The 24,886-nt window shown below is 40.1% G+C and overlaps 1 protein-coding gene across 1 annotated transcript; it reads left to right on the top strand.

Annotated features, from left to right (window-relative positions):
• Nucleotides 1-9,294: 9,294 nt before the first annotated feature.
• C1GALT1 (core 1 synthase, glycoprotein-N-acetylgalactosamine 3-beta-galactosyltransferase 1) lies at nt 9,295-23,184 on the top strand. The gene is made up of 4 exons (XM_008925940.3): nt 9,295-9,415; nt 15,317-15,556; nt 17,262-17,929; nt 19,272-23,184. The coding sequence occupies exons 2-4, from the start codon at nt 15,334-15,336 to the stop codon at nt 19,479-19,481; spliced, it is 1,101 nt and encodes a 366-aa protein (XP_008924188.1). The 5' UTR covers nt 9,295-9,415; nt 15,317-15,333; the 3' UTR covers nt 19,482-23,184.
• The last annotated feature ends 1,702 nt before the right edge of the window (nt 23,185-24,886 follow it).

The following is a 24,886-nucleotide window of genomic DNA, read 5'->3' as shown; positions in this document are numbered from 1 at the left end:
GAGAGAACAGGTTTGAATGTAAATGTTGGGTGCCATTAGTAGCTAGGAGACTTTGCACTCATGATATCATTTGTTTAGTATCTGAGAGTAACCACTTGGCTACAGACTAAAACCATTTAAGAATGGCTGAAAAACACTGTAAGAAAGTTCCTGATTAATTAGTTAGAAAATGCTTGCATTAGTTTTGTTTCTAATCAGCTGAAATGAAATGCTAAGAGGTTTCTCTGCAGGCAACAGGTAAGTGAGTAAATGCAAGGTCCATAATGTAGAACAAATGTGCAGCCTCGTGACTTACACTGAGCTTTTCACTGGCAGCTCAGTTCTCAGTTGAACATTGCTCATTAATGAAATCTGTGCTCCTCATTTTTTCCCAGTAAATATACACATCTTTGCTGCATCCATTGGATATGGTGCCATCAACATGCCTGGAAGACTGGAAATATGTGAGTTTTGTGAGATTGGTGAAATCTGTTTGAAGAGGAGACAGAGCTGAAGGGGAAGTGGAGAAGTCAGACACTGTGATTAGGAGAGACATACAGTGAAGGTCTTTTGCTTTCACTGTGGTTAACAGAGAGTAGCCTCCTGATGGTAACCCTCATGATTTCTGGCTTTTTGCCTGAGAGAACACATTTCAGCTGTTTTTGTGTTGGTGGCTCTCCCAGCTCTCTGTTCTCATCCTTTGCTCTCACTGGAGCTGTGCAAGAAAACAAGATCTGAATTAAAAACAATGGCCAGACTCAAATATGAGAGAAAGACTTTCCCTTTTCTGTCAGCATCCAATACATATTCTCTGCAGTTTCTTAGGCAGGAATTGAAGACCTTTTGTTGATGGTCAAGGTTATCACAAGTGGATTCATGGGCCAGGTCATTATGATGGGCAGGACTGTAAAACATCAGAAATTCTATTGGTATGCATCAGCTCAGCCTTGTACCAGCCCTTTACACAAAAATTACTAGTAAGTAGCAGTGGAACATTCTGCACCCTACCAAACCATCTATGTAGTCATGGACTGTTTAAGATGCTTCATCACCAACAATTTGAGAGATAAAAAAGACAGTGCTGAAACAATTTCTATTTTTGAAAAATAGAAATTGAAGATTGTGGTTGTGGGAAGGAGAAGGATGTATCTTGTCTACAGTCTTAGGACTCCCTTTGCATCCAGAATCCAGTTTTAGCTTGGACCAACTACTTGGACCAGGTGGACTCTCCATCTGGCCTTGAATACACTGTAGTAGCAAGACTTGGCTTTTTCTTCTCCAATCCTAACTTATGTAATAATGGATTTGTGGGAATAGGCAATTCCAGGTTTCCGGATACCTCAAACTATACTTTTCGCAGCTCTCAGTGACTGAATGTTGATGACGTGAGCTGGGCAAAGATCACCAAGAATCCTGTATTTTCCCGTCTGAATTTTTTCCTTGATATGTTTGCTGCACAAAACTTTGCCACACATTGTTACAGGCCTAGCTGAATGGCATGTGGTACTATTGGTTTGCTTGTGATTGTCAGCATCTACAATTTACTTTGGTGTTGAAGTCTCTGTACTTTACTTTGTGTATTTATATCTATTCCTGAATGTGCTGTAATAAGAATCTAATGCCATTCTTGGTGCAGGGAGTTAGTGTATGGCTTCATTTCCACCAGGAAAGAATAACTTTAGACAGGCATTGCTACATGATCCAGCATTGTAGCAATAACAGAAAATGAAGTGGCAAATGCTCTTTCTGGAAGCAGCCTAGTCTATTTTCTCTGACAGGGACTGAGCTTGAAAGCAGAAGGTTGTTTCTCTTAATGGAGCCACACAGAAACATCCATATACCATGGCAGCATTGTGAGCCTGTTATACACTGGGATAGATCAGTGGTGGGCAGGACTTAGGGGAAGGTGGAGATCAGTTCCTCCTCCCCAGTCTCATGGGTTGATATAAATAGCATAACTCATACCCTGGCTGTCTTTCAAATATAAAGGCTTATTGGATACTTGTACATTCACCAGGCAATAACTGTAGTGCCAGGTGTTCTGGCACATCTGAAACGTGTTTGCATGTCAAGGACATGTGTATGCAGAGAGCAAAGATCTTTGCCTATATTGGTTTTCTGTCCCCAGGAGACTAGTAACACTATGTGCTCTTAAAGTTTGAGTGCTTGCACTCAAAATCTCAGGCAGAACCGTACTTTAATTTCTGTATCTGAGTGGAGAAAAAAAAGAAAAGACAAACTGTCAAATTCAAAAGCTGTTTGAAGATCTGTAGTTTGAAGTAAGGTAGGCTCCCATTTGTATCACTTAGTCTGGCTTTTACCCAGTGGAATACACCACATGCCAGAGAGCTTGCAGCTTTTAAATAACTTATCAACCTAACAGAGCTATTTGTTCCTACAGTTTGAATATATTTATTTTTCTTTTTTTTTTCTTCTCCGTTTTTTTTCTCTTCCTTTTGAAGACATTTAAAGGACATGCAGTCTACTTGTCTCTCCTCCAGACAAAATCTTTTCTCTCATAGTACAAATAGTACTTGTCTCTCCCACTGGGAGTTCCTATTGCTATAGTCTCTCTTATTTAATCCTTTTTCTTTCCTTTCTGCTTAATTATGTTAAGCTTCAAAACAAATAAGACTTGCTCTGACCCTGGAGTTAAAGGTCACAGTGCTACTGAAGTGTTAAAAGAAAATCTTTTCTAGAGCCCAGGCATTCAGGACTTCAGTAAAGTACTAGGAAGACACGTCTAGTGTAGCAGCAAGAGAGAACACAAAGTGAGGTGATTTGTTATTGCCTGCACAAAAGACTAAGCATTTTTTCCCTACAGCCGCATCCTTTTTTTAACATCCCAGCCCTTCCATTATCCCTCATGTTTCTTAGCACAGACAAGAAAGGGTTGTTGAAAGAGCTGTTGGCCATACAGTGCACATGGCAGGCACGGCATATGGCATACCAATGGCTCTATTGTCAGAAGGCCCAGGACCACAGAGGAATGAAACATTGCTGACTTTAACTCAATAGTGGTCTTGGCTAATGAGAAGGAATCCAGTGTAATTTATTCTCCTCCTGGGGAAGAGGAGAGGGAAACAAACCACAAAACCAAAGCACTATACGTATGCTTTTTTAACCACTTACAGGTTAAGAAAGAAAAATTAGCTGTCTGATATTGACTCTGCAACATAAAACAGCATAATTCTCTAGAGTTTTAGAACCATAATAGTAGAACTAATTTAAATTCTGGTTCTTTTTTATACAGTGGTAAAGATTGGGTGTCAGCTGAATTAGCATTTAAAGTAACTCTTGTAGTCAATACTAAAATCTTCAGGTCACTTTTACATTGTAATTAGCCCATTGTGAGATTTTGCCCTGTTCAATGGATGTTTTGTTTAATACAAACAAGATTTATTTTTACCTAGAATACAACTAAATTCAACTGTAAGAGACATAGTTTGCTGGTATAAAGCTGTAACAGCTAAATTCATGCTTGAATATATATAACTGAGTTTTAAAATACACTAAAATATATTTTTTCAGCTGGAATAAATGGACATAATTCTAATAAAGTTATTTTGACACCCTCAGTTGTGCTGCTTTAGTCTTTTAAAGCACTGTATTTAATTTTGTGATTTGCGTCTTGAGGACAAAGTGTTTAGTAAAATGCGCTAAAAAAGGAACCTATATGCTCTCTTAAATAAAATTAAGAACAATAAAGAAAGAATAATAACAGTTATTGAACACTGCATGAGAATTAAAGAAAGTTAGACAGTCTTTGGTTTATAAAAGATTGAGGAACTGTTCTAATACATATGACTGTAGCAGCTCTTTCTCATCACTAGGTCGAGCTATTACCTCAAAATGAGAAACTGTCACCCTGCTAGTACTGTTGTTACCAGAAACAGAGAGGTAGAACAAATGCAACAAAGGTCTGCAATGAAATAACCAGACTGGCAAATGTAACACTGCAGTGTGGAAAATAAAAAACTACACTACCACATGTACTAAGCCAATTACTTCTGTAAAGAAAAAAACTAATAATGAAAGAAATTTCTCCCCATTTTCTCATACAAGTACACACTAAAATAGAGCTCACTTCACAGTATGTCTTAGCAATTTTGTTAAATCCAGCAGCATTGAACCCTTCAAATGTTATATAATTATTACAGCTACTTACTCTCCTTTTTTCCTAGGAATTAATTCTGAATTCTGTACAGAGGTAAAATGTCTGTTGTTGTCCCTGCTATCATATAATCAGTAAAATCAAGTGTCTCTCCTCCTGTTTCTTCCGTAACAAGAAACTAACAACAGACTTCATAACAATAGCTTTGTTTCTTTACATATAAAAAGAAGAAAGAGAATTCTTCCTGATTCAAAAATAGAAAATCAAAAAAAGAGAAGAAAACCAATTCTAAAGGAACTCAAAATGCAGTACCAATTAAAAAGGATTAAAAGAATTAAACGGTGGGTGATTGCAAAGGAGAGTTAGTTCTGCATTCCAGTTCTTACTAAACAATATCTCATCTCTTATTGCAGATGCCAGGTAATAATGTGGTTTCCGGTATTAATTCCAACATTTTTATTAAGCTTTCTTTTTTACCAAAGAAAAGAAACACAAGTCAACAAAAATCTTCTATCAACTCTCATAGAAATGCAGTTATACAAGACTGATACCTTATAGCAGCATTACTTGGAGTCCTGGTTCACTACAACCCTCTGAACCTCTTTGCTTTTGACAGGTACCAAACAGGCAAATAAAATAATCTAACTGCAAGGGTTGGCTACTCCTTGATCTGTTCTGAAATATCTCTCTCTTATCAGAGTTTTTATTATTAGGGAATATATTATTTTATTGCTATTGTAGGATTTGGCAGAGAAAATATTTGCACTTGCCCTAGCTAACTTTTAAGTTGCATGCATATGTAAAATAAACGGAAATATACTTATCTATACAGAAATATATCAGTAATAAGAATAAAGAAAGATGCATTTTTCTAAAGTGCTTAAAGAAGGTTTTGTGAGGCTGTTTCTACAAATAAATCAGGGTGAGAAAGTAAATTCAGGTATGGGAGCCTGACTATTAGCACACTGATTAGTGGGATTTATGTCCCACTAAGTAGCATTCCTTGAGAAAATGCCTGGGCAAGGTAATAGAGTAACACTTGCCAAGTGCTACTTCTAAGGAGCAATATGGACAGGGCTGACATTTTGGTCCATCCACCATGCAGCCCTCCCGGGGAATCCCAGCAGACTTCCTAAGCTGTCAGTGCTCCTGCATGCCTTCCCATCACTTTCCACAGCACTGAAAGTGAGTGTGATTTTCTCAGTTTCATGATATGAAAATCTCATTTCGAGGTCTGCAACACAGCCCTCAACTTACTTTGAATGGTCCCGGGCACTGTTTCATCCATAGAAACATAGATGTAGCCCAGACCTTTCTGAAGTGGGTTTTGGGATAGGTCTGTAAACAGGATAGAAACATTGTGACAAGTGCTTTTCTTGCAGAATTTCCAGAACGACCGCCTAATACATTTTGTCTGATACTTCCCATCAAAATAAAAGACGTTTAATATTTTTTTTAGTTTTGATAATGAAAAAAATCCCTTTATTTCAAACTTTTAAAAAATGTTATTTTAAATTTCACATTTTTTTAGCAAGATTCAGTAGTTAATTTCTTATTCTGCCATTCAAAATGTATCACTGAATTTTTTGGCACACACTGAATATTGATCTGGAAGTTCACAATGGCTCATTTTAAGACAAGTATTTGTTGCAAGCAGATCTGGTTAGCACAAACAGCAGCATAGAGATTGTACAATTGTTTAAATGCAGACAGTACTTCTAACTTCAGTAACGTGTATTATTCCACTATTGGCAGTTCCACTATTGTTTGTTCAAGAAATACAATGAGTGAAGTTCCGTATCATAACAAGATGTCAGACTTTCAGCCACCTGGTGTTCTTACACGTAAAAGAAAGGTGGGGTTATACACTCATGGAATCCCAACAATCTCAGTTGGGAGAGACCCAAAAGGCTCATCAAGTCCAACTCTTAAGTGAATGGCCTGTACAGGGATCAAACCCACAATGGTGTTATTGGCACCGTGCTGTAACCAACTGAGCTAGTCTCAGGGTTTATTATATTATATTATACCTTATTTCACACAGTAATCAGATCACGGTGAATAAATTATTCTTACAGCTCCATATGTGGTTCTAACTGTTCCAGGAAACCACAGCACTTTCCTAAAGACCTTTGTTCTGTTCTAGGAATTAGGGTAGGTATGTGTAACATGATCTTTATAACTTGATCCAGGTCCAGTGTGCCTCCAATTTGTGGGTTCACAAGTGGGCACAGAATGAGTAATAGGTTCTGTAGAGAAGAGTGGCCTTACTAAATGTGAATGGTCAAGTTAGTGAGGTTTGTTTTTTTTTTTTATATAAATAATATTAAGCAAATAAGGTATTCAGTTTAATCTGGTTGTCTGATCAAATAGGAGTGAACAGAGAACACAAAAGTAGCTTTCAGTCAAAATACATGGAAATTACTCATATAATATTTTCATGGTCTTGCTGATGATCCATAAAAGCAATGGCATAAACAGACTCAATATAAGACCATTTATAATTAAACAAAGTGTTAAGAAAACAAAATGGTGTGTAGAATTTGATCTGGTAAAGCTGATTACTTATCACCCATTAGCTTGTAGAAAGCTAGCTACAGAAGGAAATCACAGTTTCACCGTAGATATTTATTAGAAATCCAGTTAAATATTTAAATGTTACGTATGTAGTCAGTGACTTGTCAAATTGCAGAGCCTCACAGCAGCTGTTGCATTTTGCCTTCCACCTTAACTTTGTGTCAGCTTTCCTATTTAGAAACCTGTGTTCCCAGACTCCTGTGCATGGAAATGAGGAGAGTCGAGAGCAGTAGCTGATCTGTGAGTGGGCTTTTATGGTTGGTCCATACTACAGAGTGCTCTCCAGAGGATGTAGATGTGAAAATGCCCAGACAACTATCTCATGAAGACCTACCTAGTGATGAGCAGAGGGATTAAGGACCTGCTACCCTGCTTTTGCCCTGCCTCTTTTGGAATCATGCACAAAACAGTCTTTATGTTTGTCCTAGTTAGGACAGCTGAGATCAGTTCATCATGGTGGGTGTAACCCAAAACTGTATTCTATAGCCTTCCATGTCATTTCCCAGAAACTAGACTATTGTTGTCAATAGACTATTCGCACCCTCTGCCCATAGAGCATGGTGGGTGTAACCCAAAACTGTATTCTATAGCCTTCCATGTCATTTCCCAGAAACTAGACTATTGTTGTCAATAGACTATTCGCACCTTCTGCCCATAGAGCCTGACTCCTCAGGCTATAAACTAGGTGTTAAGAGGCCTGTGAGATAGGAGGATGTTTCTGTCCTCACACCCTTTGTGAAACTCCCCGCCCTGAGGGGAGCACTGAACATTCCTGCCTGAACTGGAGGATATATAATCTTGGAGTTTTGGAACATTTTTGCAACCCACTCGTGGGATCCAGAGGACGGCTGCATCTCATCGCTCTCAACCAGACTTAGACCACCACTGGACTGCGATCACCAGTTCTGGCCAGACTGCAGCAGCTCTCCCACCAGCAGGTTCTTCCCCTCTCCCTTTACTTTGGACTCAAACAGGGCCCAAGGAACACCACTTTGTTCAGGCCCCAGGGTACTGGGTTACACATTTGGGTTTTTTGTGGGTTGAGACCAATTGTTTGTTTGTATTATTGTACTTACTGTATTATTTTAATAAATTGTTATTCTGACTTATAATCTCTCCTTTGAGTTGGGTTCATTCCCCCTGCTGGTTAACTTTTAAACCAGCACAATGTTGAATATGGCTGGCCCTCCTAGGCAAAGACAGATCTCCTTCTTTTCTCTTTACTGATGTGAAGACCAAAGTGATTGATTTCCTTTCAAATTAAAATACTAGAAATTTAATTTCCCTCTCATTTGTTCCTAGCCACACATGCCAGAAGGTAATGATATGAATCTCCTTGACATATTATCATGATATGATTGTCCCCCACCTCTGCTGGGCATTCTCAGCACCTGAGGAGCCTCCTGTAGCAGTAGTATATTTATATAGAAAGTAACTGTGGTCAAGCAGATCTGAACACCCTGCAAACAAGAGAGAGCACCAGGCCTGCTTCCCCTTTCTGACTCAGAACAAGAATGGCTTTTCCCTCTATGTATCCACCCACAGGCAGTATGTTATGCAAAGCAGTGCTGAACAGTAGAAGGTGTGGAATTGTTTGCTACCACTGCATATGCAGGACAGTCCCTTGCAGGGGCACATTTCCTTACTCTGAACTGTAAGAGATTGCTCACCTATCCCTGAGTGAAAAAAAAACCCAAACCAACCAAACAAAACCTGCTCGTATGTGTGGTATGTAAATATCTCCCTAAAATATTAAACAGCCATTACAACGTGGCCAAAAAAGTCACATCTGTTAAAGCAAACTTTATGTACCAATGTTAATAGGCAAGCTGTGAGAGACTTTTGTTAAATTACAATACATTCCACCTTCTCTCTTTGAAAATTTCCTTTCAAACTAGCCTAACAGAGACTGAAACAGCTCAGTGAACACATCAGTATGAAAAAAGTGTAGCACTTCATGCATAAATATATGTGTATGTAATATACATGGGATATAGTCCTTGACAGTAGAGCTCCTGTGATGCAAGACCAGGCTTTAGAGTTCACCAAGCAAAATGGAAGTCATGCGTTCAACTCAGACATGCTGCATTATCTGTAGTATAAGACAGTTTGAAAACTTCACTTGATCTATTTCAGAAATTTAATGCATGCTCTGGAAATGGGATGGACAGTACTCCTATCAAAATGTGGTGGGGATGAAAAAAAGGGAAACAAGAAGGCAGACTTTTTTTTTTTTTTGTTTCACAGACTCTGCAATTTCCATTTACAGAAACACTAGGGGCCTTCAGGAGGGACCAATTCTTGTTTGCACGTACCTGCACCCAGTACCCCCCAAAAAAACCCGAACCCCCAAACAAACTACAACACAAATACTCTCCCTATTAACTACAGAGATCCACTAACTACCCACTGTTAGCAAAAATTCTATCCTTCAGTTACATGGTAATGAAAAACACCTTTTAAATCTGCAATCCCTCTTATTTAAGAAATTTTTCTTACGGAAAGACACCGAGAGATAAACGTCAGAGATGTTGGAAAGGTAGGCAGCGTTAGCACAGGGAGATAAGGAGCGATTGCAGAGGGCTCGGTATCCTAGCAACACCCCTTGCAGTTGCCTAATGGTATTTCGGAAGAGCAGCAGCTCCAGACCGGCTGAAGTGAGGGAATGAGGGGCTGGAGCGCAGCGGAGCTCCGCAGCCCGGCCCGAGCGCCTAGCACAGCCGCTCCCAGGCAGGGAAGAGCAAGGTAACGCGGTGGAAGGGTGGGCGGACAGTGCCCGGGGCATTTCCCTACTGACCGTGCCGGGCATGCACTGCTGGAGCGCCGCGCCGCTCACCGACCCTGGGCGCCGCGGGGAAGGTGCCGCTCTGCGCTCCCCCGTTCCTCCCGCACCCTCCCCTTCCCCCGGCACGTTTTTTCCCCGCACTGCTCGAAGCCGTGACCGAAGCACGAGGGAAGCGCGGCAGCCGAGCTGCCCGCCGGCCCTCCCGCTGCGGCCCCGCTCGGGTTTCACCGCCCTCGCCCATTCGCCCGCCGCCACGGCCGGGGCCTCCACTGCACGGGAGGCGCCGCTGCTACTCGCGGCCCCGGGCCGGAGCGACGTGGCCGCACTGCCGGCGGAACGAGAGGAAGGGCGCATTCCCGTGCCCGCGGAGGAGCGAAGGAAGGAAGGAAGGAATGAAGGAAGAAGGAAGGAATGAAGGAAGGAAGGACACAGCGGGGTGGCAGAGCCCAGCGCGCGCCGGAGGCGGGGGACGCGGCGCGTGCCACGCGGCGCAAGCCGCACCGCCGCGCGGCGGGAAAAGTGTGTTAAAAGCGCCCGTGCCGGCCGGCCACGCCTCCCGGGCGGCTCGTCCGCCCGAGGAGCGGGCGGCGGGCGGGTGCCGCTCCTCCCGCCCGCCCCGGCGGGGCCCGCAGCGCGGCGGGGCGGCCTGCGGGAGGGGGGCCGCCGCATGGGCCACCGCCGGCAGAGTGGCCCGCCGGCACCGCGGCGCGGAGGGTCCGGGTCCCGCGGCGGCGCTCGCCCTCGGCTTCCCCTGCCTGCGCGCGGCCGCGGGTGCCGCGCAGCCCGGGCGCGCGGCTGATTCGCGCGCAGGGGCTCCCGCCGGCCTGCGACGGTGAGGGGGGAGCGGGGCCGGGCCGGGCCGGGTGCGGGGGCGGTTCAGGCCTCGGGGGCAGGCGTCCCCGCTCGCGGTGGCGAGCGGAGGTGACCACCGGAGGGGGGCCTTTCCTGCCCTTGGGGACGGGGCGTGGGAGAGTGCGGGGCCGGCGTGTCCCGCCGGCGGCGGAAGCAGGAACCGCGGTGTGCGCGGACAGCAGGTGCCCGGCCGCCCGCCGGGGAAGGAGGGGCGCCGGACGAGCGGTCTCCTGGGAACAGCGCCAGTGCCGCGGGGCTCAGCGCAGGCAGCGAGGTGCCTGTGGAGGGGGGAAGCGCTGAGAAGCAGCGCGACTTCCTGGGCTGACGGCCTGGGCAGGGGCTGGGCTGCGAGAGGTCTAGGAAGCCGCGGGCGCGGGCTTTTGGAATGAGGAAGGAGGTCACCAGATCTTCCTTCCCGCGCACCTGTGCTTTGGATTGATACGCGTCTGGTTTCAGTGCAGGATTTTTTTGATGTGAAGAGTTCCTCTCCAAAGAAATGCTCACAGCATTGGTTTAGTTTTTTTGTTTAAGTGGAAAAGTATAATCTGTGCTTAGTCGATGGAAACTGCAGCACCTCACAGTAATTCTCGATGCATGCAACATTATGTACAACTTGTGCATGTTTTCATTTTAGAAGCATGTGAATATCTAAAGCACCTAGCAATAAATGTTGCTTAGCAAAAGACCTTTCTCATGCATTGCACAGCTAACTATGTTTTTTTCTCCATTTTGACTTAAATTATTCTGATGTGTTGCCTGACTGTTAAGGACATGGTGGTAGAGATCAATTTCATTGCTATTTGTGCAGCTCTCAGGGGATATTTAGGTCCTGTTTCATCCTGGGGCCTCAGAGCTTCCCCCTCATTTCCTAAGTAAGGGATATAAGAAAGAGCTAGCTGTGTATATAGTTTTAACCACATTTCTCATTGTTGATTCATCAAATCTCAAAGTGATTACAGAATGATACTGGGATAAATATGGGTAAAATTAGAGTTATGTTCTGCATTCTGTAAATTTCAAAATCTCAGATTTGATGGTTGGCTGGTTGTGGGTTTTTGTTTTTTGGGTTTTTTTTTTTTTGGTTGGTTAGTTGGTTGGGGTTTTTTTGTTGAATGTGTTTCCCCTTTAAACAAGCTCAGAAAGTTACATGGTTCAAAGACTGTGTGACAGTATTAATTTTAGAGGTGGTTGAGTTGTTTCGTTTTGGGCATTTGGGAATGAGGCAAGCTCCAGTATCATATATTCCTGTTGCATGGGTGTTCCCTAAGTTTCCATTGGCTTGGGAAGGTGACTTTAACACACTGTTGTAGCAGAGTGAGAGCAGTAATTTAGATTGACATGTTAAAAAGCTTGTCACCAGGACTGCACAGAGGCACAGCAGGAACAGGAGGGATCCAGTCTCATCAGAGGAAGCAGCCCCTGGTTCTGTCACCGGAGAGCCACCAGCCCCACTGCCCAGGTGTGATGTGAGCAAGAAAAGTCACCAGGAAGGCTGTCTCAAGCAGCTCACAAGATTGAGGGGGCTAACTGCCTAGAAAATAAGGGACATATTATGGGATTCAGGAGCAAAGTATCTTGTGACTGTACAGAATTTATGGGGTGCTCAAGGGTGAGTCTAAAGGAAGGAAACAAGTACAGGAAAATAAAAGGATAAGATAAAAGGCCTGGTCAGTTGGAAACAAGTGGCTGGTCAGTATGTTTGACTGTGCCCTGCCTTTGCTCATTAAGCTGCACTTCCAACTGTTTTCCTGGACAAGAGGACTTTGTGCTGCATTTATGTGTGCATACTGAGCTCTAAGTGGCAGCAATTGGAGACGCACAGTTAGTAAGTAGCACATACAATAAGTCGGGACTTGTGTCTGGTGTGCCAGCAACTGGAGACAGTGGAGTGAGTGAGGGTCTAAATGCCAGCAGCTGGAGTGGAGACCATAAGTCACAGAGGCTGGTGTGTTGGGAGTGCTCATAACTGGGGACACTGGGGTGCAAGGGTATTGTCTTGGCAAGTATACCAGTGTGTGATTGCTAGTGAATGTCACTCAGAGCTAGCCAGTGAGTGGAATTAAGAGGCTTGGGAGCCAGGTTTTGAGGCAACTGAAAGTGTGAGACAAGTGCTAGTAAGATCAAAGAGTCTTCAATTTGAGACAGAGTAGGGCTCTGGGGACGCTGAGGATCTCAGGTTGGTTCCTGAATAGATTGAGGGTCTGAGGCCAGTTACTGGAGGTATCCACCTTGTACATATGTGCGTATTACCCACTAACAAACTTTTGTGCTTGTCAGCTAAGGCGATGAGCAGCATAAGGCTGGACCATGACTGTGTTTGCATGAACACCTCTTTTAGCTGTGTTAATCTGTGTGATCAGCCATGTGTGTATCCATCTTTGCATGCATAAGTATGGGAATACATCCTCAGCCTGGCTGGATCTGGGGACATGGAGTTGCAGCAGCCTTGTCTTCAGTGGGCTACCGGGTTCAGCAGTTTTTCTGTAAGCTTGAAAATGTAGAAACCATTGATTCACAAAACTTAAATTTGGAGCCAGATCTAAAATGACTGTTATGTTGTGACAGAATTAAGTTTTCTGTCCAGTTTACTGTTGGAGTTTATAAACATATGGATACACACCCACACACATTTGTAGTTATCCAGTCTGTTGGTATAAAATTGATAGAATGATAAGCAGATTATTTTAGATTGAAAACTGTAACTGGAGGCATTTCATATCAAATATGAAACGCAACTACCTACCTACTCTGAGAAATCCTCTTTGTGTGTGAAGTACTGCCAAATCAGCTTCTGATTGACAGAGCATCTAATGTGATGCGCTTTTTTATTTTTTAGCATTTCCAATACATTTAATTTTTTTCTGAAGAATCCCATTTAACTTAATTCCATGGTTAAATAAGCTGCAGCTATTTTCAATTGGTTTTCTTTTTTTTTCTCTCCAAGCAAGAGTAATGAGTTGTTAGAGCAGATAACTGAAATCGTATGGCAGAGAGACATCTAATATTGAAAAGTAGAACAATGGAGAAAGTGCTGTAGCTACACTGTGTGCATGCATGGGTTTTTATTTTTTTCCTCCTTTTAATATGCTGAAGGAAGGCATTGTTTTATTGTGGCCATTTCCCTTTGTGTATTGCAAATTTTGAGGGGACTTTGTGGAAAGCAAACCCAAAAAACTAATAATTTTATTACAATTGGTCTTTTGCATTCTCAAAGGCTGCTCAAAATCCTCGTGTTTTCTTCTCAATTTAGTGGCATAAAAGGATAGAAATAGAGCTGGAAACCAAGTAATTTTTTCAAGGCCTGGGTCACAAATGATTATACAGTCAATTTTATACTTTGAGATGTGCTGTCTAAAGGCAATCATTCATCTCCACCAAGATGTAGCACTAAAGTGAGGGAAGACAATATGCGATTAACAAATTGTATGATGTGTTTTCAGAGCTCCTTATCAACCACAGTTATAATCATGTGAATTTTATACAGCCTTTACATTTCTTGATTTTTATTTTGTGTATCAAGCTGTGTTTTCAGTTTTATTTCTTTTTTCTAGCAGTGCAGAAAGAAAAGCATTATCACGTTAGAGCCGCTTCACTCTCAAATGATCTTAATCTGCATGTGTGCAGTAAATCTGATGGATTTCTGAAAGTGCCAACCTAGCAACATGCACACTTGCGTTCTGTCCTCTCTGCTTTTCCTTCAGGAGGGTGAAAGGACAGACAGACAGCTGGACTTTTGCATGCATGTTACTGCACAGTGATTCATTCTTGCTTGCTTGGGGACAGCCTGTTTCCGATAGACCGTACAGCCAATGAGAGAAGGGGGGAGCAGGCTAAACGAGTTGTTTTGGTGGCTGTAGCTCTGCTCTGATCGATGGTTTTCGTCGATGCTCTGTACGTTCCATAATTTTCTTTTTTTTGGCTCCCTAATGCACTTATTTGGGTTCTGCCCGCTGTCATTAATAATGATCCTAAGGGAGGCAACATCATCGACTTGTTTGCAAGGCTCTGGCTTGAATCCAGTATATATTTAGCAGTCAATGTTTTTGTAGTTTAGTCATGAGTTATTAGAAAATATCTCCACTCTTTGCAAAGATGAAAAAACCTCAGGCCTTAGAAATTGGTTTTCAAGTGTTTAATATATTAAAATTCATACTTGTTTTGGATGTATAAAGCTCCCTTTATGCAGACGTACATGCTGATTTGGTTTAATAAAAAATGGTCACCCAAATCCTTTAGTTTCTGAGGAGCAAGGGTGTGGCTGAAATGCAGGGTTTTTTTTATTACTGGAATACAAGTTTTTGAAGTGTAAAAGAGGCCTTAAGGCTGATGCACTTTCTTCTCTTCATTTTAAAAATGGGTGTTTCTGTATGAAAATTCAGATGTCATCTTACTCTTTCTTCTGAAAGTCTATCCTCACTGCTTCCTAAAAGTTTAAGGAAAACTGCCCTAATTTGGGAGTAGATTTGCTTTTATAATCTTCAAAACCTACTTGTGATTGACATCTGCTAAAGAATTCCTGTAATATACTTACTCCTGGAAATTTAAGAACACCTCATGATCATGCTGTATCTTGACCTGTAAATTGCTATAGATCATCATCTTTTAGCTCATAGAAGATTTGGGTATTACATTTTAAAGCGCAGTTTCGTGGGATGAAGAGAATAAAAAAGTCAACATATATTACAGTTTTATAAAGCTACTGCACTTCAATATACATTCTTATATAAATGTCATATAAACATAATGAGTATTTTTTTTATATACAGCCACTACTGTGATTTATTACTGTACTTTCTAATTTTAAAATAAAGAATATATGATAGGCCTTTTGCACTAAACTTATCAATGGATGTACAATGGATGTGCTTAAACTTCTGTGCGAGCTCACGGGAGCTGAATCTGAGCTAGAACTGAGTTTGCTGCTTTCAGAGATTTAGTCCTTGATTTTTTTGGATTTGATTTCTGTGTTAAGCTTTAAGCTTAGTGTATTTTTCATTTGGTTTTTACAGTGTCTTACCTTCAGGAGATGGCCTCTTCTAAGTCTTTGATGAACCTTCTAACCTTCACTTTTGGATCAGCAATAGGATTTTTCATCTGCTATCTTCTGTTTAGCATTATACTAGAAGAACAAGTTAAGATCCAGCCTCATGTTCTTCACAACGATCCACATGGTCAACACTCAGCAGATATTGATAACAATCAGTTGCAAGGACAAATGAATTTCAATGCAGATGCTGGACAGCATAAAGGTATTTTGTTACACCTACCTAATGAGATAAAGTCCTCCCTTTTCATGCATTGCAAAATGCTGCTTTCTTCACTGCCAAGGATTTATATGAATAATTTTCTTTTCCTTTCCCCATGTTCAGGTTGTATCTAAATAACTTTGTTTTCTTGAGGTTCTACTGAACCTCGTTTTCTTTGTTCACATTTTTATTACAGTAATGATTTTTTTTTTCCGAGAGTACAACTGTTTGTCCAACTTCTGTATCCAGAATTGTTTATAGCAGTGACTTCTGAAATGAAATACTGACGTCAAATGACAGTTTTACCAAGCAGATATATTTGCTGGCATTATAGATCTGGCTGAATTGCTTTTTAGCCATAAGGAAGTAATTTTGCACCGCTTCTAACTTTTGATCTAGCCTCTAAGATAAAGCTATAAAAAAAGAAACTCACTTTTTGATGTGATTAATAAAACATGGAATTGGGGCCGGGAGGGAGGACGGAGGGAGTCACTGTGGACATGGCTTGCCAAGCTGATTGTGCAGCAGTCCAAGCACACTTTGCTGTTTGCTGTCAAAACCAGAGAAATTCTCTCGCACTCTGATTATTTTTATTTTTCCAGAGAAGGTAGACCCTTCAGATACTTCAGGACTGCTTTTACATTTGACATATCTCATTAAATAAGTTCATTCTAAATCCTAAATACAGATAGTTTTTGAGTAGGGACAGCTTGGATGAGAAAAACTGCACTGTAATGCACATGCTGAAGATGTTAGTAAATAGTTGGTTATTTAAACACATTTAAACTCCGAACTTTGTAAGAGGAGTTTGTGAGTGTTTCACATTGCTACAAATGTGAGTAGCACATTGATACAAAGAAATCTGATCTGTAGTTGCATAAAATGTAAGCAGGGATATTTTATGATACCAGTTATGCAGATCTTACTCTCCATGGAATATTCTTTTACATGAGTTAAAATCTTTCTGTATGTATCTAGTGAAAATGTTTCTTTGATGGAAATGAATGCTTTGGCAGCTTGAAAAATGTTATATTACACACCTCAGGTAACTGTGTTTATTCTGCTGGACTGTCTGCAAATAAAAACATTTTAGCACAACAATAATACTAGTTTCATAGTATCCTAACTTATTTAATCTGGGGTTTTTTTTACAAATAAGATTTAATTTGGTTAGGTAATAAATTATTTCTGGCTTACCATCTACTTTGTTCTTGAAAAATATGTTGCTATTTTAGAAATATTCATTAGGCTTTGTGAATATATGTAAAAAAGCTTATTAGCTTTTTGGCCTTTCTGTGTTGTAATCGTTAAGTAGTGTTCACTGTGAATAGCAAAAATATTTTAAATTTTCATTAGTCCTCCAAACACCATAAAGAGGTTGCTTCTGAACAGCTTTTATATAGAAATCAAGATTTGCTAAAGCCACGCTTCCCTGAACAGATAATCATTTTGATATGACTCTTATGGTGTCCTTTACCCTGTGAAGTTGAAGTAACTTTAAGAATTTTAGTGTCTTGGTTTTTAGTCTTGCTCGTTTCCTTCTGAAATCTAACACTGAGTTCATTAACTGGTACATTTGGAACCAAAAGCCTCTTTTCTGTCTACATGTTTTTTCTGATCTGGAAACAGAATATCTGGGGGAGATTGCTCCTAGTTTGTTTTGCAATAAAGTCTAATACTGGTTTCCAACTTTCCTCTTTTTTTTTAGATGAGGATAAAAATATTGCAGAGGGGCTGTATCAGAAGGTGAAAATACTGTGTTGGGTCATGACTGGACCTCAAAATCTAGAAAAGAAAGCCAAGCATGTTAAGGCCACTTGGGCTCAACGCTGTAATAAAGTACTTTTTATGAGCTCTGAAGAAAATAAAGACTTCCCAACTGTGGGCCTAGAAACCAAAGAAGGCAGAGACCAACTGTACTGGAAGACTATTAAAGCTTTTCAATATGTATATGACCATTATTTTGATGATGCTGACTGGTTTATGAAAGCAGATGATGATACATATGTTATATTGGACAATTTGAGATGGCTTCTTTCAAAATACAGTCCAGAACAACCAATATACTTTGGAAGAAGATTTAAGCCTTATGTGAAGCAGGGCTACATGAGTGGAGGAGCAGGGTATGTTCTGAGCAAAGAAGCTCTGAAGAGATTTGTTGCTGCATTTAAAACAAATAAATGCTCTCATAGTTCCTCTATTGAAGATCTAGCACTAGGAAAATGCATGGAGATCATTAATGTGGAAGCAGGAGATTCTAGGGATACAAGTGGTAGAGAAACCTTTCATCCCTTTGTTCCAGAACATCACTTAATCAGAGGATATCTACCAAAAACATTCTGGTACTGGAATTACAATTACTATCCTGCTGTAGAGGTAAGTCCTTAGGAACCTGGTACTCATTTTGTGAAGTGTATCTTAGGATGTGTATGAGCGTGTGATGTGTTAATTAGCAGTTTAATAGCAGCTCAATATATTTTAGAAATAAAGACTTTTTTGTGACATCCTCTGACATCTACGTGTGTAGATGTGTTAAATACACTAATCAACTGAAGTTGATGCTAAAAAGTTAATGTTCCAGAAGAGGTAGTGAATCTTAAACTATTTTTGCTGTGCTTTATGGACAGCAAAAAATTGTGAAACCTTTTTGACATGTTTGTCAAGTGCTACCAGTAGTATTGTCCTTGCAAAGTTACTGTTCTGTTCCCCCATATCTCACACAAAGTGTTCCTAGCTTCTCAACCCAACTTGAACTCTGCACTGCACTACCTGCCCTGCCCTCACTGTTTTATTGAAAGTTGTTAAAATGTACATGTAAGTGAATTGCATTTAAAAAAATGCAGAAGAATAAACATTGCCTGGTACAGAAATAAAAACATGACTCCAACAAGGAAATAGGATCAGATTTCCTTGTATAGTTGTATTGGACTCAACTCCCTTCTGTAGAAATGAAGGCAACCACAAGAGTTGGCAAAACTTTTTTTAATTCTTTTGTTGTAGCATCAAAAATAGCATTTACAAATGGAAACATTCTTACAGGAAGAACTTCAGGATTCTCCTTTATGTTCCACATCTGAAATTTCCAGGGTCAAAAAAAAAAGCATGGGTGGGGGAGCAGTTATTTTTTTCAGAGAGCTTCGAGATCAGCATAGGTGGAAAAATTCAAGGACAGGATTTGGGATTTTTTACATATTAAAGCTGAAAAAAAGAGAGTCTAGTTTTTTTAGTGGATTCTTTTCGTTGGAAAGCAGCATCTATTTTTATACTTGTATTCAGGAGCTAGAGCATTTCTGTAGCTTAAACCAGCTATGATATACTGTAGTGTGCCAGGATGCAGCAGCTTTAGCTGCAGTGTACAGGTAGCTGAGCTGTGGACAGTTCCATCTGTAACTGATCCATAATGGAAATCACCAATTTGATTTGTCCTGTCATATTTGTCTCATATCAAAGCCTCTGACATTGATGAGGGCAACTAGTTTTTTCACTGGCTTGATCACAGAAGCAAAAGACTTTGTCAGCTTTATTTTGAAAAGATGCTGTGGCAGATTTGTCTGGTACATTTTGCTTGCTTAACATTAAGTTTTGAAGTATATATGTAACTGATGATAGTGAATTTCCTACCATTAAATCAAGTATTTCTTTGAATTCTCCCTGAATCCATGGTCCAGGGCATGCTTTGCAATTCTTGGTGATTATTTTGCCTTGTTTTGTGTTTCAGGGTCCTGGATGCTGCTCCGATCTAGCAGTTTCATTCCATTATGTTGATTCTATGACTATGTATCATTTGGAATATTTGATTTATCATCTTCGTCCATATGGGTATTTGTATCGGTACAATCCTGATTTGTCAAAGAATCCAGAAGAGCAGAGCAAAAATGAAGTACTGGAGGATAATCAAAAGCTAAAGCAAAAAATTTCTGAGAGATAATTAGACTTCGAAGAAACCAAAAAGAAGCCAGTACAATGAGTAAGAGTCTCCTCAAACTCGTGCATGAAGCTTGTGGACTGAAATTACTCCTGGCAATTCTTATTTCAAAAATCAAGTTGGCAGTACTTCCTGTCACACTGTGTCCAATAGAGTCTGGTGCTGGCTCTGACTGTTTGGGAGAGTGTTACCTTGGAGCCCTGCTTACAAAGATTTGGGGTCCTAAAGCTGTGAAATAGGAGATTGTTCTGTAGCACTAATACCTGGAAGAATTTGTATAAAAAACATAGTGGGTGGGTTCACAGATAATCATACAGTATATCTGTTCCTTCTTCTGTTCTCCGCTGTTTCCTCTGTGTTCAGTCAGTTTTAATACTCGGAATTGGATGCTGCCCAGTCAAACACTTCATGATGGCTTTCTCTAGTGTTACCAACATCTTGAAGATACTTTGTGTGTCTTGCCCTAAAAGGAAGGGAGAGGCACAATAGTAAGAGTCTCAAGTCTGCTTTGCCTTAACAACAGACTGGTTATTATGAATAGGCAGAAATTCAGACACAAGATTAATCTGAGTTGTTTCAGAAATGGTATTCACTGCTATGAGTTAGTTTTAAAAATTTTAAGTCTCTGTTATACAAAACAGTACGAAGTTGGATCACTACTGTTTTAAGGAGAAACCTAGAAATAGTTACTGTTGTTTAAGTTGCTGAGGTGATGCAAGCTGCTTACATATTTGCCTGTGGCTTTTTTTTTTTCTCTTATTAACTCATCCTGTTGGTTGAATGGAGATAAAAATTAATCTGAGTATTTCTTAACATAAGGTAGATGCTTTTTGAAATAGAAGTCTGTCTTCCATCCCACCTTCTAGGTAAACCGGAAAGAATAGTATCTTAGCAAAGTTACAGTGGCATTGTAACAACCTGGTTTCAGCCACTATTATAATTAGTTTGTTTCTGTTTAATTTTCACATCGCTGTACTTAGAGATTAAAATTTTCAGATACGAACAAGTCCTGTTCTAAAACTGCAGGAAAGCCAGTTTATTTGGCTGAAGTACTTAATTGCACTTTTCTGAACGTTTTTTTCTCCACTTAAAAAATTTCTTCTTTATCTACTTCTTGTACCCTTTTTCAGTACAAAGTGGTAAATGATCCTTATTTTGCTCTTTCTGAAGCTGAAGCATATAGTAATTCAGGTAAGCCAACCTGAATGTAGGAATCTTTCCAAGTGCATTAACTTTCTCCACTACTTCATAAGTATCTCTGCCTCTTAACTGGAAACACTTTCTTGGTGTGGGACAAAATAGGTGTTTTAATTACTGAATTTTTTTCAGAGGCCAAACCTATGTTTTATAGAGTTAACATAAAACTTTCTGGTTTTCTCCTTTTCAAATTGAGTGAATAGCAGTAGGGGGGGATGGGATTAAGCATGACATGTAATGTTTCTTTATTCCACACTTGAACAAAAGTTTCTTCATGTTTTTATTACTTTTCACCTTCATCATATTGATGAATTTGGACACAACCTAAATACCTCCAGTCATTGTTTTGGAAAGGGCACATACTGGTAGCAGACAGCCTTAATTACTACTGCTGTCCTTCAGGATGTTCCTGGAAGAAGGTGTTACCATAAAGTACTGGAATTTTTTTTTCAAAGGTAGTTCTAGTACAGATTGAGGTTCTATATGTTGTCCAACAGTAAAGTCATGACTTCCTTTCTGACCATTGCTCTGCAACAATGGTAATTACTGAAACAGCTCATGGTGTTGAAATGCTGCATACATCATCTCTGCCTGAATGTAGGCTGAATTCATATAGTATTAATTAAACACGTAGTTCTTGCAGGGTTAAATCTATTGGTCTTTCATAAGCAGGACTGCCTCTGAAGTACTGATAGGGACATGAGCTTTATTTTATGTTCATTGACTTTAGCAGAAAATTATAACTGCATTGGTTTAAAAAAGGAAGAAGTTTTCTGTTTGCTCTAGGCAGAGGGATGCTTGTCCACAGGACAGTGGATGTTACCATGCTGAGAGGGGCTTCCTTTTGTGAGCTAAATGTTTATCCCATGTGCAGCACAAACCAATCATATTGTGAAATCCATATGGAATTGGTAACTCCAGTGGCATTGTTCAAACATGCAGTTAAAATATTAAGAATACTTAAGGAAGGTATAAAATGAAATCAAGATCTCAACCTAATCTCTTTGTAAATTCAGCCCATGTAGAAGAGCTACTGAACTACTGTACAGTTCCTTTGTTCCTGATTTCTTTCTCAGTTCATCTGTGGGGATTAAAATATTTTCTACCACAACAGGCAGAACTAATCCTGCATATTTTCTGCAGATTTTTGTCATATGTTTGCCCTGTGCTGCCTTATGAAACAACATCATTTTCTCTTCATATTCCTTACTATCCTGACTATCCTGACTCTGGCTTTGCAGTGTCATCCTGCATAAGTCTCAAGTGGACAGGAGGAAGCAGGTAGTGGGATGTTTGAGCTTCACGCAGGTTGTTTGCTGAGGTGACAAGGTAAACCAGCCACTGCTGAGCTCATGGTGAAGCCTTTTCTCAGCAGCAGTTCTAATTCTTATCTGCGGCCCAGCTGGGGCTTGTAAATTTAGCAGAGCAGGGCAGGAATATCCCTTTCCACAAAACATGCAGGACCTCAGAGAGACTGGAAAAATAAAGAGACAAGTTCCGTTTCTGAAGGGAATAAGGCTAAGGACATACTACCTTATGGTAAGTGGGTGTCCTGTCTGGAGAAACGAGTAGCCTTTTCTTGAAATGTCCATTCTTGCTTTGTTTTAAAGTGTCCTTGTACATAGGTCTCTGAATCTATTTCTTTTGCCTTTTTAACAGCACTACAGAGAATTTTGTTTCCTTCCAGACAAGGTAGAAAAGTATCGGGTTTTACATTCTGTGATTATAACAGAGGCCTGTTGTTCGCTGTTGAACTGTATTGCCATAACCATGAGCTGATACCTCTGGAATAATTGGTTTCTTTCTCACTGCCTTCAGAAGCCTCAGTAGACAAGATTGGAATGTGAACAGTTAGTATAATTTTCATGTACAGTACTATGCTCCTATTAGTACTTTGTTATTTCACTCTCAGATCTTTGTGCTTTGAGAAAGTATTTATTGAGTTTGAGCATTTTTGTGGCCCAAGGAAGGCTGTATTTCAGGTGGAGAGACTTTCTGAAGCACAGGAACGTGGACTCAGGCCGTGCAGGTTATTGCTCTCTGGTTTGGTTTTGTTTCTAAGAGAGATTTATTCATTTTATAAAAACTAAAAGCTTCTGTTGGCACTGTAGTGATTTAAATGATCCATTTAAAAATTTGGAACTGTTTTCTTGAAATTACTAGGCAGTGGATGTGGAAATGTCTCTTAGTGTGACAGAGTAACATTTTAACCTTGTATTAAGTGCTTTTCAGTTCACAAAGATTGAGAATGCCAAGAAGTTACCTCCTGATCACTGTTCTTAATCAGAGGAGAATATTAATCTTGGTTTGCAGAAAAAGACCAATTTTAATCTTCTTTCACTCCCAATTCATTTTTGCAGTCTGTATTGGTCTTGTTTAAGAGTTTACACACTGATGATGTTAATACCTGTTCTCATTTTGTGGAAGCTCTTTTCCCAGTACCTTTTGCCTTTAAGGACACTTTGTTTTGCTTTGGTGGGGGTGTATATTAAAAATTACTTTTTCTTCACATGTTGCCATTTGTTCTGTTTTGCTTCCAGAATTATAAATTTCAGTGAGTAGCTGATAGAGTAGCTCTTACAAACAGTTTGTTATCTGAGCAGAGTGTTTTGCCTTTGTACAACAGAAAAGTGTGGGTTATTTCTCTGCTGTACCTGCTACTGATACTGATAATGCACGCACAGATGAAAATGGATTCCTCAATACAGGACCACTGGGAAAGGCAGTTTTGTCCTTTTTCTGTCAAAACATTTTCTGTGGAACTCTAAAAGTGTAATTTGCTTTGTTCTACCATACTGTATTTAAAATACTCCACAAATGTTATTAATAGTCTAAAAGAATTGAATCTTGCTGCTGGACAGTATACTCCACTTAAAACCTGTGAATGTTTCACTTTGCAGTAATGGGTAGCTGTGTTCCTAACAGTAGATAAAAGTTGGTGACTTGTCTGGAATGATCACCATAAGGATTTGTTTCTTAAATATCTTCTTTGAAGTGCCTTTGACCAATTTTTAGCATCAAAATTAAGTTGAGAATTGAATAAATAAAATAAGTTATCTCATACACAGTTCATGTCTGTCTTCATTTCCCCTCCTGCATGCTAGCTGTGTGGTATAGCAGAACAGTTTAGCCTAATAAAAACATTCTTACTTTTTTTTTGGGGGTGGGTACAGGAAATTAAAAAAGATTCTCACACTTGCTATGATTCTGTGATTCTATATTTATGCTATTAACAAATAGCAAGCTACCTTCAAAACAAAGATAGTAATTTTTTTAAGTGTTAAATAAGTATTTTTTAAGTGCTAGTCCCAGATTCGCATAAGCAGTCAGTTGTTTCTGCATTGTCCTGATTTTTCAGTGTCTCCAGACACTCCAGAGTCCTGAGTGAACTGACTACAGCTGATACCTCAAAGATAAAAGCAAAACTGTTCAAAATTAACCACCTTTTTCTTTTTTAAAACGATTTATTTTTTCAGTGAGCCTCTTATTTCTGAAAAAAACCCTATTAAGATTTAAATGTTGTGCTTTCTAACCTAGATGTTCATGCAGAATAGTATTCAGCAGTAAAGAATATTACACTTTGGCAGATGGGAGGTGTCTTGATATCCAGAATACTGGTTATTGGATAAGGTGTAGGCACAAGCACAGTACAGCTGTGTGTTGTTACCTTAGCACTGCAATAGACCCCGCTAATACTATTAACCTGAATTAATTAGCTGTTTCATTTCAAAGTACAGGAAGTGGGTGGCAACCAATTAAACTATGCTCAAAAGCTGCGATATTTCAGCTAAGGAACAAGAGCCAGTTGAATAGATGATAAAAGCTCCTCTTGAGTTTCAGGCACAGGTTATGTTTTTATGTGGTGCTGCTGTAATTTTCAAACTCTCAGGATCAAACTACACCCAGTGGATTGCAGGGCAGAGCAAAAGCTATAGCTGCTACTCTGGACAAAGAGTGTTTTGCAAGTGTGGGTTTGCTTTGCTTGCTTTTTTTGTTTTGATATTCGTATGTAACAGACACCACCTATTTGATTACCAGAAGCTGTAGACACAGTCAAATATCTTTAAAAGTGAGCTCCTGTAGCCAGCTCACTTACAGAAAGCTTAACTGGCTCAAGAGAATTTTCCTAGAGTTCTTCCCTGTGCACTAGTGCCAACTAAAAGGTGATTTAAGTAAACATCTTACACCCAGGAACTGCTAAGTTTGTTCTA

This window comes from Manacus vitellinus, unplaced genomic scaffold (assembly GCF_001715985.3).
Source record: "Manacus vitellinus isolate BGI_N305 unplaced genomic scaffold, ASM171598v3 scaffold_3_pilon, whole genome shotgun sequence".
NCBI classification, from domain to species: Eukaryota; Metazoa; Chordata; class Aves; order Passeriformes; family Pipridae; genus Manacus; species Manacus vitellinus.
The sequence above is the reverse complement of the archived record's forward strand: the minus strand, read 5'-3'. Positions and strand labels throughout refer to the sequence as shown.

Bases quoted from the DNA above. Each gene is read 5' to 3' on its own strand.
- C1GALT1 (XM_008925940.3), top strand. From the start codon at position 15,334: ATGGCCTCTTCTAAGTCTTTGATGAACCTTCTAACCTTCACTTTTGGA. The intron at 15,557-17,261 runs GTATTTTGTTAC...CTTTTTTTTTAG, and splicing joins AGATGCTGGACAGCATAAAG to ATGAGGATAAAAATATTGCA. The intron at 17,930-19,271 runs GTAAGTCCTTAG...TTTGTGTTTCAG, and splicing joins ATTACTATCCTGCTGTAGAG to GGTCCTGGATGCTGCTCCGA.